Consider the following 14,541-nt stretch of genomic DNA (forward strand, 5'->3'; position numbering starts at 1 on the left):
ACACACACACACACACACACAGAGCCCCTTATCTGATAATGAACTAATGTTGATGAATGCCACCATATATATGAGAAGTGATATTTTTCCCTGAATTTGGAGTTAAATAAATAGGCCTATTTAGGCTCTAGCCTTCAGGTTGGCTGCACATGAATAATTCGCTGTAACAAAATGTGATCTAATGATAGGACTGCGGCTCCTCATTATATCTCCAATTGACAGTTCTAGGTTTCAACTAATTGTCTCCTGGCTGTTCAGGAGGGGATGAGCTTGTGGGAATGACACTGGAAAGAAACATTGATCCTAACAACAAAGGGGGATATAATGTATGATGATTATTATTTAAATTGAAGTGTAGTTCTCTTAAAACGTGAATAAATCCTCTTTGATTGCTAATTTAAACTCTCCAGATATTTTGTTTTTAGATGTTTTTTTTAAGTATAGCCTTCATTTCAAGTTCTATTACATTTTTTTTTGATAATTACAATGCATCTGTTATCTAAAATTGCACTAACATGCTACATTTGAAGTGTTATTTCTCTACTTTCTTTCATTGCTTTGCCAAATAATATCAATTATACCAGTTGTAATGGCACAGTAATGTTCTTTCTGCCATAATAACACTGGTCCTGTTTTCATCTCTTGTTGCAGTTTTAGTCAGAGGACTGTTGTGTTGCATGTATCTGCTCTCAGACCCTGAGCAGGATACTGAGCATGTTTGGCATATGCTGGCCAGATCCAATCGCTCCCAATCAGCAGCAGGAGGGAAAGGTGTGGATGTGGATTGAATGAGGACAGAAAACGTCTGTGTGCCGTCATTCCACTGCAGGACAGAATTTGACTGATGGATTCCTTAGCCCTCCAAGTGTCAGGGCAACCGCCTCAACCCTCAGGTGACTCCTCTCTCTGTTTTGCTCTTCCCCTTTTTACCTCCTTTTCCTTTTTTTTTTACTCTTCATCCTTCATCCTAAACCAAAGCAAGGAGCATAAGCCACATCTCCCTCAGTTGAGTGAAAACACATTTACCACCATTTCATGAACAAAATGCTTGGTAACATCCTGTGTCCTTATAGGCCACACTGAACAAAAGCCTAAAAAAGATGTCAAATAAAAGAAAGACTAGGTAATTGAATGCTGGTGGCTTTATTTGCAGTAAGCAGAAAAAGGGGCAGTGTAAGGCACACAAAGGTTTAGAGACCATGTTGAGTGGTCTTAAGCATATTTAAACTCTATGAGGTGAAGGTTTCACTCAGTAGCTAAGGGTCATTCAAGGTTTTCTTGTCCAGGGCAAAGGGCGAAGGTCAATGCCCAGACATGGGGTTTGGTCAGTGCAAAGCTCAGAGGGGCGTGGAGGCTGAAGGCGAGAGGGGGCCACTTGGGAATATGTGCTTCTCAGTCGTTATCAGAATCATCGGCCGCACCAGTGATGGTGTAGGTTTGTTCTTTGTGGTCCACCTCGAGCACGTCATCCTCATTTTTGATCGTTCTGTAGAAGAGACGAGAACAAAGAGAGTGCTGACATGACCTAGAAAAGGTTGTTGGATCCTTAAACAACTAAATGCTGGCCTTAATGCTGTCACAAAGCAGTTTAAGACACTTAAAAATTGTGTTTTTTTTAGCAAGGGCACAACTGATATTATCTTCTGTGTTCCGTAATGAAATAAGCTTCATCTAAAAGCAAAAGAAAAGATGCCTAATGGCACCTTTACCTAATGAGCACTGTCCTTCTCTCTGTCAGCTCTACAGCCTGCTCTGCATAGGCCTCAATGTTGCCATCATATCCATCTGATCCATATTCCACTGGCCCCATTCCAGCACCACTCGTGTCACCCTTTCCACCAACAGCTGACAGAGCAACACCTAAATCATCTCCAGCCACACCCACAATTCCTCCACTCCCTGCAATTCCACCACTGATTACAGCAGGACCTATTCCCTGGTCTTTGCCCCCACCCCCATCTAATTCTCTGCCAGTTCCATCACCCTTTCCTTCAGCTGCACCACCATTTCCTTCCCTGAACCCTATGCCAGCACCACCTGATGCTGCAGTGCCACCACCCACACTAGTTTCAACACCACCCTTGCTGCTGTTAGTTTTGCTTCCAGCACCAAATCCCAACTTTTCTCCAACACCAGTGCCCACGCCCCCTGCACCAGTGCCCACGCCCCCTGCACCAGTGCCCACGCCCCCTGCACCAGTGCCCACGCCCCCTGCACCAGTGCCCACGCCGCCTGCACCAGTGCCCACGCCGCCTGCACCAGTGCCCACGCCGCCTGCACCAGTGCCCACGCCGCCTGCACCAGTGCCCACGCCGCCTGCACCAGTGCCCACGCCGCCTGCACCAGTGCCCACGCGCCCTGCACCAGTACCCACGCCGCCAGTAAAAGTGCCCACGCCCCCAGGCCCTGCGCCCACGCCACCAGGCCCTGCGCCCACGCCCCCAGCCACAGTGTCCACACCCCCAGGCCCTGTGCCCACACCCCCATGCCCTGTGCCCACACGTCCAGGTAGAGTACTTACAAGTCCAGCCCCAGTGGCCATACCTCCAGCACTCACTGTTCTGACACCAGTGACTGCACCACTATGTCCATCTTCAGCAACTACTCTTCCAGCACCAGTATCCAGCCTTCCAACAGCAGCCCCTGCACCTGCACCAGTATCAACAATTCCAGCACCCAGTCCTGCAGCACCAGTGCCAACCCCACTCATTCCTCTAGCACCAGCTCCTGCCCTGGCACTACCAGTAGCCACACCTCCAACTGCAGCACCTAATCCATGACTATGAATCGTGTCTGGTCCACCTTCCTTACCAACAGGTCCCTTGCTATCATCAGTGTCTCCAGCAGCCCTGCCTGCACTTGCATCCATGCTTCCTGCACCCCCACCCCCACCCCTTCCTATTCCACTCCCCATGCCTCCAACACCTCCACCACTGCATCCCATTATCCCACCACCCACGCCGCCAGTGCCTCCTCCACTGAAGCTCATCCCAGAACCAATGGCGCTCATGCTACAGGTGGTAAGTGACAGGGTTTGCATCATGCCAGAGAGCCGCAAGTCTTCTCCCTCAATAAGTTTCCTGCAACACAAATACAAGAAAACATAATTAATACTTAAAAATGATTTTAAAGTATTTTATGGAACTAAGTCAATTTTTTTTCCCCCTTACCGGTAAGTTGTGATTTCAATTTCCAGGGCCATCTTAATATTTAGGAGGTCCTGGTACTCACGCAGGTGCAGCACAATTTTTTCCTTAATTGATTTCAGCTCAAGCTGCAGGGCCTCAATCTGAGCCTAGTGTGATAGCCATGAAATGAATGTACAAATGAATTTATGTGATTGCCCTATGTATGTGTGAATGAAAGTGTGCAACAAAAATCAGATGATTAACTAAAACTAAGTCAAAATTAGTTGCCAAAATTAACACTGACTGACTGATATGACCTTCAGACTGCATGTGTCTTTACCTGCAGCTCTTCAAGTTCCTTCCTGTATTTTTCTTGCATTTCACGAATCTGAGCCTCAAGAGCTTCATTCCTGGTCTTCAGGGTCTCCAAGTCACGTTCTTTGGTTTGGATCTGGAGATAATTGAATTGATCAATATTCTTTCTCAATCAATCATCATTTATTTCTTGTCAGTTTTATTACTCACATCCTTTTTGGCACCTGCTATTTCATCTCTGATGCTTCGAACCGTATCCACATGCCTTGATGTCTTTTTGGTTAGATCTTCAAACTTGTTTTTATACCATGAATCCATCTCCTAAAATTCAAGGACATTTCTCCATAAATCCAGCTTGAAACACAAACCATTTTCCTGTATGCCTTAAAGCTGACATGATTATTTTACCTGGAGATTTTTGGCTGCAATGCCATCATACTGGGTTTGGATTTGTTTCAAAGCAGCTGCCAGATCCGGCAGTGTGAATGCACTCTCAACTGACACCTGAGCCGCATAGATCTGTTTCATAAGCTCATCGATTTCCTGGGAAAGAAAACCTTTGGTAATTATCAAAAATGAAAGGCAAAAATTTTGTACAATTCTTGCATTAAAATACCATCCACCTGTTGATGGACCCGTTTTAGGAATTCAATTTCAACTTCCAGCTGCTCCAACTTCTTCTCCAAGGCAATGCGTGAGGAGGTGGCTTGGTCAACATCCTGCGGAAAAAACACCATTATTATTTAAGACTGCAAATTGATCTGATGATGAAGAATACGTCAACAATTAAATGTAACCTACTGGACGCAAGGCTTCAATGTCTAACTCGGCTTTCTTTTTCAGCTCCACTGCCTCTTCATATTTGATTTTGATTGCCTCTAGTTGAGCTGCTGTGGACTCCTTAGCCGCCACAGAAATGTCCTGAAAACCAAGAAGCCAGAAATAATATGGTCGTCAGTTTGATTTGAAGGTGTGTGTTACCATTTGGCCTTTTATATTATAACCTCACATCTGTGTTTGTGCGTGTATGTGTGTGTGTTTTGGCAAATGCATGATCAAGTCTTCTCATCTGTGCATAAACAGCTGAAGACAGCCGTATTCCATGACACATTAACATGGTGAGATGCCTCTACATGCCTGCCAGAAATAAGCCTGTTACCAGGTAAGGAACCTCGAAAACACCAAGTTAACATCTTGTATTGTTGCTTGGATGGATCTACAGCTCAGTGAGGTGTAAACTTTGCCAGAAAAAAGAATTTGGTCTTTTTGCTTTAAGCACAAAAAAAAACAAAAAAAAATTGGATAATTCTGTCTCACCCGCTGAACTCTCATCTGATCAGCAATCTTCTTCAGCTCCCTCAGCTGTTCCTCATATAGCAGGCGCAGACCTGATGGCTTCTCAAAGCGGTTCTGGTAGGCTTCAATCTCTGCTTCCAGTAATTTGTTCTGCTGCTCGAGTGATCTAACCTGTACACAAACAATAACACTGTCTGAGCCAGGTACCTCAATATGTTTCCTGTCCATGTGGTTACAGAGGTAAGAATATGTCCATATTTTACAATGAAAGGCACTTTCACTCTGCTCTAACAGCTACACTTATCTGTACTGATAGCAAAAGTAAAATAGGGTACCTTGTTAATGTATACAGCCAGTCTGTCATTGAGGACAATCATCTCCTGTCTTTCACTTGTGCGGGTGTTGAGGAATACTTGGTTCTCAGCTGCAGCCATATCCAAATCAATGGCAGGCTCTCCACTAGGTCCAACACACACCATGGCCCCTGCACTCACACTGGAAGGACATACCAATACACAGAGCCATGTGTATTCAATTTGCTGCAGAAGATGGCATGACATGAAGCCATGTGAATGCTCAATGAAATGAAATGATTTTCTTACAATGTAACTTTACAACCAGGTCACCTAATAGAATATTTAATTTAGCAGTATGCACTTCAATCTCAAAAACAATGTATTTGCCTCTAGTCATGGACTGTTCTGACCCAGCTTACCCTGCTCCAACCATGCGAGACCTGCGTAGAGCTGAGACTGCCCTTGTTCCTACTGACTCCAGACGCATGCTGCCGGCTCCAGCTCTGCAGAAGTAGTCGGCAGAAGCATGACGGAGCCCTCGCCTGGTGGGGGATAGGCTAGACACCCTGACTCGATAGGACGAACTGCTACTGTCCTCAAAGTGTCTGCGGTAGGACGAGATCCTCTCAGGGCTGCGACTCATGGTGGCAGCAGCAATTGTTTCCTCTGGTGCTCTGAAGTCAGGTGAAAGAAATATTAAAAGGGGGCCTGACTTTGGTTTGCTGCACTTCACTGCTCCCTCTGTGCTCACTTACACTCTGATGGACAACTCTGTCTAAGGTTTTATACCTCCCCTCACAAGTCATGCCCCTGCTTGGTTCAAGATAGCCCAGTTCATGAGTCAACACCTGTGGAATCTTGAACCTATGCTCCAAAGCAGGCTTGATCTGCTGGTCAAAATATCTGTCAGCAGCTTGTGAGGTGCAGATCTGGGCTGAAATTGTAGCTGATGGTCTTCCTTTTTCAGAAATCATAATTGGTTTCCCCAGTATTATGCTACATCCACCACTTCAGTGTCCACTAGAGCACAACAGACAGACATGTATGCAGGCAGGCAGGCTCATAGCAGCTAGTAGGGGCAGCATTGATGTGATCGGCTGTGATGGACCAAGGGGTTTTAATTGAATGCTGAGCAGAAGCTGGAGGGTGACCTTTTGAGGTTGTGGCTGCAGAGGAACACAGAACCCTGACATAAATTAGTACTTATTAGTCTGGACTGTTTTCAACACATAAAAACTGAAGTATTCAGAAAAAAGCAAATGGATTTGTGCGCTTCCAAGGGAAAATGAGACAAAAGAAAAGGGAGGGGGCTGTAGTCTGGATTTGACAGAGCCAGTTGACATTACACAGTGATATGAGGGGAGAGGCTTGTGTGAGGCGATTGTCCATTGACACCAACACAGCCACTTGGTCAAGAGTCAAAAACATAGCAAGGAACATTAGGACTCATAGAAAAATAGTACACCTACACAGAAAACCACCACCAAATAACAAAAAACATAGCTTGCAAGTTGTCCTTGGCTTATTTTCTTATCTGTTGTTTTTGTGAAACTGTGTCTTAGACTAAATTCATATGAATTAATTTCCATTGACCTCAGATTTTGCAGCATCATGTTAAGAGGTGGAACCTTTCAGATATTAACATCTGTCTCCACTAACTTTCTGCATGTTGCAACTAAATAATATCAATCACCGCTGTGGTATTTTTCATATGTTATGTCATATATTATTCAAATCAAATACCAGCTCACATGCCAACATAACCTCACCTCCCACTATGAACACTTGTGGTGTGTTGACACTGACTGGGTTTCCTGATTATTTTCAAAACATATTTTTTTCTTTTTATGTAACATGACATTATTAAAATCAAGTATATCAAACAAGTATTGATGTAGCAACATTTCCTTTTTGCACGAACTGGGTTTGCACACTTGTGCAATAGAAGTGGTGAAATTCATTATAACAAATCAGTACATATGTCATTATTAGTGTATTGTTAATGTGTATAGTGGAAATACTTGGGTTTTAGGTCAGTCTGACCTAAGAGAGAGGACTTATACCCAGTTAAAATTTAGAGCATATGAAAATTCAATGTATTCAGTGAGGCTTTACAGTTGAGACCCCAAAATGAAGCAACAGGCAATTTTCAGTAGCTTCTAGCTTAGGAAGCAAATTATAACAAAATCATGCTTCTATCCATATAAATTTAGGAAAAGTCATCAAGACTTGACAAAACCTTAAGTGATTTTTTTTTTTTTTTAAACAAGGCCTGTGGTTTCCAGGACTTCTTCCAGGAGGGCTAAGCTAAAATTAACATGGTGTAGTGTTAGGAGTGTTAAGGTCACAAATCTCCAGTTTAAAAAGAATATTTATAATCATGGGGGATTGTTTTGATGCTTGGACAATACTGTTTGAAATAAGCAGAAATAGTATTAACATTTCTGAGCCAAACTCTTTACTCAAGTATCAAGAAAGTCACTTAGAGATCAGATTCACATTCACTGACTATCCCTCAATATCAAGAAACTGCTTAAACTTTCTGAGGCACTAGGATAAATATAAATCTTGACCAACCTGATAATACGAAAATTTGGTCTAGTTCGAACTTGCAGCTCAAGCCATCAAATATGACATTAACAGGGAGCAAAGATAATTGCTGTACTTGACATGCAGTAGAATAATAATCTCAACTGGAAACAAACATTCATCATCATGGATGACTAAGTAGCCTGTTAATGTTTCTTGGAGGGTCGGTGGCAAATTCATACTGAGACACTGGATATTAGATACAGTCCTTCAATATCATAGATCATTTCAGTGTCAGTGGTTGTCACAACAGCAAGCCTCTGTGTGCCTATTTATATCAAACTATTCAAATGATTTTCTAATGTTATTTCTATTCGACTTGCCAACCATCAAGTTGTAAAAAAAAATATCAATAAGGTAGCAATTGGTTATTCCAACACACTATTTATTATTTACAATACACTTGAAAACTGTTCATAATGTGCAATAGAAGTCTCATTAATTCACAGTTAATGTAAGTAGTCATTTGCATAGTTAATCTAGAAATTTAGCACTTTCTGTATATTGTCTTTTCATAATTGTAGATTTGAACAGTTTTACATGTTTGTTTAGAAGTTGTAAAGTGTTTATCATAAGTTGTTCTATAAAGACAACTTAACTAACTTCAAGTAGCAAACATATGTATTGAATGCTTGACTCTTTGGGATTTATAGATGAGGAAAACTTATCAGACAACACAAAGTGTATGAGCTGTTTAAAAACCTCTTACAAGAATCCTCATTACACATTTTCCAGTCTAATATAGCTTCTTTTAAAGAATAAGGTGTGATGTTCTTTCTCTTCCATTTCCAGTATCATTTATGTTGTTCTTTCTTCATCCAATCTCTCCATCCACCCGCATAAAGGTGAACACTGCAAAGGAGACGAAAAGGTGAATGAACTCCTGCATAAGTGGAGGTGCCTAAAATACGAACTTGCATTTGTGTTGAGTTTACTGGTATTAAGTTATATGCTGTATGTAGTAATGTAATTATTAGCCTCTTGAGCTAGGTATCTCTTTCTGTACTTTTCAATCTCTATATCAGAAATGTGGTATGCCATCTTTCTTATGCAACATGTCAATAATGTCAAGCTGATGAGGTGACTTTGACATATTTCAAGGAAATATATCTCACACTTTGTATCCCAGCAAGGTGGCAGTTGTGAATGCTTCCTTGCTCCTGACCCCCGCCAGGCACGTAAACACAATGTTATCTGTCTGCTGGGGCATATCACCACCATACTTTTCTTTAAACTCTTCTGGAGCTAGCTGGAGGGCGTTGTTCACCTGTCCCACTGCAAATACAAAAAAGCACACGTGGGTCAAAGGGTAAATATGGCTGGGTTGGTGTGTAGAGGAATGATGTAGGTCGACAAAGTATTGTAACTACTTGTCAGGATCATACTCAGCGAATGGCAGCCATCAACATCTCTCCAGGTGTCATCACTGTTGATTGTTTCAATTTCTCACTAAATGTAATATTAACTTGCCACAATAAAAATGAGGTTGAAAAAAACAACTATACAACCACTGATGTACATAATTCAAGCAATACAAACTGTATAGGTGTGACAAATGAGCCTTGCATTCCTGTGGACACAACTCAACAGTTTTCTCTGTAATTTACGTACAGCAACACTCACAGGGAACGTTTATTGAGCCAGGGATGAAGCCGTACTCTCTCAGCTCCCAGGGCTCTCTGACATCTATAACCACAGCTTTCCGACTGGCCAGGAGCTGCTTCAGTTGCTCATAGCTCACCTCTGTGCTCGGTGGCGCTGAGCTGAATCTACAGAACAGCAAGTCTGTAGCAGAAAGTACAACAAACAGCATGTGAGAGACACTCAGCAGTGTATTGGGTACGTCTAGCTAAAGCCAATGCAGTTTAACACAGCAGTCCTTCAATACAACCTCCCTGTCTGACCGTGATGAGTCCCTTTATGAGGGTCAGTAACAGAAACACCTCACTATACAATGCAATACAGTTCAACAGCAGCACAGACTGAGTGTATGTGAACAAAACATGAGAGTGAGGCACTGGCACCGTGAAGCTGGGCGGTGGAAACGCTATCATGAAGACAAGGCCAAAAATATAAACTCACTTCTGCAACCAAGATGAGTGTTGACATGGTTGGGCACACAGCGGTGTCCTTCCGGGACAGAAGTCCCAGAGAGGACGGTGCTGTTCCCTAACAGCCGCGGAACAACCCCCGCAAACCTCAAACATCCTCTGAGAGCCATATGTGATTTTTAGTTACAATTCAAACATAAACCACAAATTACGCGACAATATTGTGTGCGACAGCGATTAAATAATCACACGCAAACTGCCAACACTGATCTGCGCATGCGTACGCCAAAGTACGGCTCACCTAAAGGACAAAAAAATATTTTCCTTTACTTGTCATTTTCGTACTTAAGTAAATAAACCTAATATTTAAAATGTTCAGCAATTACCAGTAATTTTGAGCAGTATATGCTTTAAGTAACAAAAACTAAAACAGTTAAATGGGTAGATTTGAGGAATAATTAATGATGCATTCATGTCATGCAGAAACTGATAATCACACGTCTGTTTTCCTTTTCCCCACAATGTTGTCAGGGGTTCTGATAAATATATTCATGTCTCAGTGTACTGTCATTGCTATCGTCTATTTTATTATGTCGACTATAACACTAAATACACAAATTATCCTACGATGTATTCATAACATTATCTCCTAGGATCTCGACCGAGTTAAGTATTATTGTTTGTTAATAGTTAAAACAAAGGCATGTAGGCAGGTCTATGTATATAATTATATTAAATTATGCTAAACTGACTCGGCAGTGGCACGAGTATTGAAAACACTGGAGGAGTCCTTATGAAATTGGAAATGTCTCATGGTCCTGAACGTAGCATTAGGCCAAACTGAGCTGCCGTAGTGCGTCACATGTTGACCAGTGTGCTGCTATTTGATGCTACGAAAACTTGAAATATAGAAAATCTAAGGAAAAAACTGAGAGTTAGTAAAACAACTTTTAGTCGTTGTTGCTTTGTACTTAGCTTCGATATGTCTTGATGTCTGCATGTATTGTTGGATTAAACTCACCTGTTAACGTTTAATGTATTCGGACAAGCTAACGTAGCTAGCCTCTTTGCTAGCCAAGAAGATTTGACATCTCACTGTTGGCTTCAGGTTAGCTAACACAGTCAGCATAGGAGCTAAAATAAAGAGGTGAGTCCACGCTGCTATCTCGCTAAATCTAAATGTGGAAAGATCATTCTGATTGTTTACATTTACTTCATAAACGACATAACTTAAAGTTATTTAATACTCATCGCATCTAAATCTGCGAAGCTGATTAAGGCCTCGTAAGCTTGTTCTTGGCCATTACTAACGATTTAATCATCCCTTATATACTATAAGCTTTAACTTGACTCTTTGTATTTATTGGCCGTGACATAATGTGCACCCGCAAAGGGATGTTTTGACACATTGCTGCTGTTTTGACTCAGAAATCTGATTGGGCTTACTTTAAGTGATTTTCGGTTTTTAAGGATACTTGTATGTAGTGCCCATTATTATGAAATTTTTATTCATTATGCTTGTTTTCACAATAAAAGAGTTTATAGCAAAACTACTTCTTTTAAACTGCAGCATTTTTTATTTCAAAATGGCGTTTTTCCAATGCTGCAAATGTAAACACATTCACCCAAACACTTAGACAAAGCTTTGAAATTACACTTTACACTTTGATAAATTTAAAGCTAGTCACCTGGAGTGCAAAGGCAACATAGTAAAAAATGTAATACTGTACAAGTACTTATGGATTACACTGTAGCTAGTTCATATTGCTTGTTATTGTACATAAAATGAGAATGGAACTTAGAGGTTGATTTTTGCTGTGTTCACATACCTATATAATACTGTTTTTACCCCTTGTAGCATTTGTATCTATGTCTGGTTGCATTGGAGTACCACCCCCCGTACCTAAACAAATTCCTTGTGTGTGTGTGTGCTCACACACTTGGCAATAAAGCTCATTGCTCATTCTGATTCTGATTCTGATATAAAATGCAGTTTTGTTGAGGTGGTTATGTTTTGTGTAGTAACTCCCCTGTTTGATGTTCATCTTCTCATCCAGAGCTCCAGATGCGGCTAAAGGATCCCTTCTCTTTGAAAGCCGCCGACATGACTAAGCGGTCTAATAAACCGAGGAAACCTCGAGATGAGGAGTCATCAGACGAAGTCAGTGGTAAGTCCCAAAAGCAGTACACAACATCAGACCGTTAAAAGATGGCTGAGGGTTTTGTCCAGTGTGGCTAGAAGATTTGAAGTCTAGGTTATGTTTAAAAAGGAAGATACAAATGATACTTTATACTATTTTTAAAGTATTTTCTGTACAAATCAATAAAGTGTTCAGCACATTCACCCACTGGTCTTACACAGTGTTTGATTCAGCTGAAATTAGTCATTTTGTATTTTTTGGTTATGTCTATACATTTGTTCTGGTAGACCAGGAAAACTGAACGTAAGCCATAATGGAGAACTTATTTCATTATGAATAGTATATGAGCCCTGTTATAGACTGGTGATCTGTGGGTGTACCCTGCCTTTTGGCCCAGTGTTAGCTGGGACTGGCTCCAGCAGCCCTATGACCAAGGATGTATCAAGATAAATGAGATAGATAGATTATTGATGAACTGATGAAGGAATGCTATATGTGCAGTTAGGTACAGCTGAAGGAATTTTTTTCTGTTATTCAGCCTTATAGATATAGAGGTGGGCAAACAAATCTGACTGAAAGGCAACCATATCATTACAGTATATTTAAAAAAAAAAAAATTATTTTAAATCAGGGTTGACTTGCCAGCATGTGAGTAAGGCAGTGGACCTGAGCACGGTGAAGAAATCAGTACTCTCCAGCGTGTGGTTGGTGTGCTCTGAGTGTCTAAAGGAGAGGACCATGATTGATGGAGAGCCAGCAGCAGAACATGATATCCTGGTGTGCTTGAAGTGTGGATTCCAGGTAAGATTTACTTTTCTAATGCCAGGCACATTGCATTAACACACACCTGCACTCAGCAATAGCATGTTTTCTGAGCTATAAGTCACACCGGGATATTGGTTGCTCTTAGCAAAAACAGTCTTGCTGAACAGAAAAAAACATAAAAGTCTCTTTGGTGTATAAGTTAAATTTCTAATTATGCTAATTATATTCTAAATTAGCCTATGAAGAATGTAGGCTAGGCATAATAACAAGCAGAAGTGCACTACTGGATTAATTGAACGCTACGTCGTCCATGTCAAGTAAACAACTTCACCAGCATTGGGGGGAAGGTGAAGCGACATCTTCTCCTCATCTCTCGGGTTGTCTGAATGCCGACACTCACTCCAAACTTTGTTTCAGCTGCAGACTTTATTTGAAGTCTGCAGTATAGCTCTTTCATTTGGACGGCATTTTCACTTGTGTTACACCAGGAGTTAGTTTAGTGTGAAAATAAACGTTTTATTTACAAAATCACAGTACATCAACACATATAGGTTGCTTGACAAGCCAGAGAAGTAAAAAAAAAAAAAAGTAGACCTTTATGTGGAATTCCTTGGTTAAGTATTTAGTTTCATATGTCAAAGTACAGCAATCACTGATGCTTCTTTGTGACTGTGACACATTATAGTAAATGGTTCAACCATGAATCAGAGATTCAGAAAGATCCATGTATGAATGTTTGCTCATTGTTTTAAGAATTTAAGAATTAAATTTGCATTTCTATGCTGAAGTGATGACGGATCATGTAATGTTTTTACATTTGATGCACAGCTTCTACTATTGTCCATGTATTTCTGCCTTTGCGAGTACCATTTTGAGCATAATTCCATCCAAATGAGGATGTTTTGTGCCAGTTAAAAGCAGGTGTTTTAAATGAGCTGTCTTTCAGGGCTGTAACCAATCTGGAATCCAGCATGCTGTCAAGCACTACCAAGCTTTCCATCCCGAATCTCACTGCATCACCATCAGTTTGAACACATGGAAGGCCTGGTGAGAAACCAAGGAACTGTATTCATTGTGAATTGTAATGAAAAAGACAAGACTGAACACACTGCCAATGTGTGTCAAGTTGATGATGTCACACAAGCTGTGGCAAGTGTGAAGGCTTAGAGAACAATAGGCACAGGTGTTATGAGACATGCCGTTTACCATAGGTGTGTTGTCCAAAGTCATCCCAATTTTGGCCGTAATTTCTCATGGCCATGCCAAATCATTTTGTTTCATTTTAGGTGCACAATCATTATGAAAACCCTGCTATTAAATGCTTTTTCGCAACATCATCATTTTAATTGTGATTTTAAATTCCTTTCCACATCAGCCAGGGATTTACAGTCTTAATGTGTCTGTCTCTGTCCCCCTCTCGTTCTAATAGGTGTTTTGAATGTAATGAGGAGCTTTCCACTCACTGCAACAAGAAGGCTTTGGCTCAGACCCTGGACTTTTTACAAAAGCACTCTGTCAAGGCAACATCAGGTAAGATGTTTGGCAACATCCCAGAGGTCTGGAACCTACCTATGCTGAATTAAGCGTTTATTAGACATGTACATCCTCACAAGAATTTCAGCAAGGCAGAAGTCAACTCTGCCTCCAGTTAAAATGAAAATGTTTGGCCTTTAACACAGACGACTTGTAAGGATAATCATATTACATACATAAATCTGTCTAATAATCTGCATTGGCGTATCTCAAATGTTTAATGTGATTTTGCACCATATTTAGACTAGACATACCCTGAATATAATGCAGTAACAGCAGAAAGTGTGATAGTCTTTAGTTTTAGTTTTGTTTTTTTTTTGTTTTGTTTTTTTTTTTTAAAGACATGGTTCTGTACCATCCTAATGTTAGCTATGCACTAAATGTTGCCAGATCACTGACAAAATGAGGTTCAGTTTGTTGTTGGTTT

General features: G+C 41.0%; 3 protein-coding genes across 7 annotated transcripts in view; 1 reads left to right on the plus strand and 2 right to left on the minus strand.

The window, feature by feature from the left end:
• Positions 1 to 1,274: 1,274 nt before the first annotated feature.
• Positions 1,275 to 5,678, minus strand: LOC113122686 (keratin, type II cytoskeletal 8). The gene is made up of 11 exons (XM_026294181.1): positions 5,455 to 5,678; positions 5,075 to 5,234; positions 4,761 to 4,910; positions 4,245 to 4,364; positions 4,067 to 4,162; positions 3,852 to 3,986; positions 3,654 to 3,764; positions 3,469 to 3,579; positions 3,171 to 3,295; positions 1,710 to 3,080; positions 1,275 to 1,486 (listed from the first exon to the last, which is right to left on the minus strand). The coding sequence occupies exons 1-11, from the start codon at positions 5,676 to 5,678 to the stop codon at positions 1,393 to 1,395; spliced, it is 2,697 nt and encodes an 898-aa protein (XP_026149966.1). The 3' UTR covers positions 1,275 to 1,392.
• Positions 5,679 to 7,988: 2,310 nt separating this feature from the next.
• tstd3 (thiosulfate sulfurtransferase like domain containing 3) lies at positions 7,989 to 9,942 on the minus strand. 2 transcript variants are annotated; one of them, XM_026293920.1, is made up of 4 exons: positions 9,707 to 9,942; positions 9,248 to 9,409; positions 8,740 to 8,899; positions 7,989 to 8,476 (listed from the first exon to the last, which is right to left on the minus strand). In XM_026293920.1, exons 1-4 carry the CDS (start codon positions 9,843 to 9,845, stop codon positions 8,419 to 8,421), a joined length of 519 nt encoding a protein of 172 aa, XP_026149705.1. In that variant the 5' UTR covers positions 9,846 to 9,942; the 3' UTR covers positions 7,989 to 8,418. The 2 variants fall into 2 exon arrangements, with proteins under 2 accessions (XP_026149705.1, XP_026149704.1); XM_026293919.1 differs by having other exon boundaries at positions 9,236 to 9,409.
• A 573-nt stretch (positions 9,943 to 10,515) lies between these two features.
• usp45 (ubiquitin specific peptidase 45) overlaps positions 10,516 to 14,541 on the plus strand; it is a 28,211-nt gene continuing 24,185 nt past the window's right edge. For 2 of the 4 annotated variants that reach the window (XM_026293796.1, XM_026293798.1), the window contains exons 1-5: positions 10,524 to 10,822; positions 11,733 to 11,843; positions 12,448 to 12,617; positions 13,528 to 13,628; positions 14,011 to 14,111. In XM_026293796.1, coding sequence (XP_026149581.1) covers positions 11,741 to 11,843; positions 12,448 to 12,617; positions 13,528 to 13,628; positions 14,011 to 14,111 — 475 coding nt within the window. In that variant the 5' untranslated portion in view covers positions 10,524 to 10,822; positions 11,733 to 11,740. Of the gene's footprint in view, positions 10,823 to 11,732; positions 11,844 to 12,447; positions 12,618 to 13,527; positions 13,629 to 14,010; positions 14,112 to 14,541 lie in introns of all 4 variants that reach the window. The other 2 variants (XM_026293797.1, XM_026293801.1) reach the window with 2 other exon arrangements.

Source organism: Mastacembelus armatus, chromosome 16, assembly GCF_900324485.2.
Source record: "Mastacembelus armatus chromosome 16, fMasArm1.2, whole genome shotgun sequence".
Taxonomy (NCBI): Eukaryota; Metazoa; Chordata; class Actinopteri; order Synbranchiformes; family Mastacembelidae; genus Mastacembelus; species Mastacembelus armatus.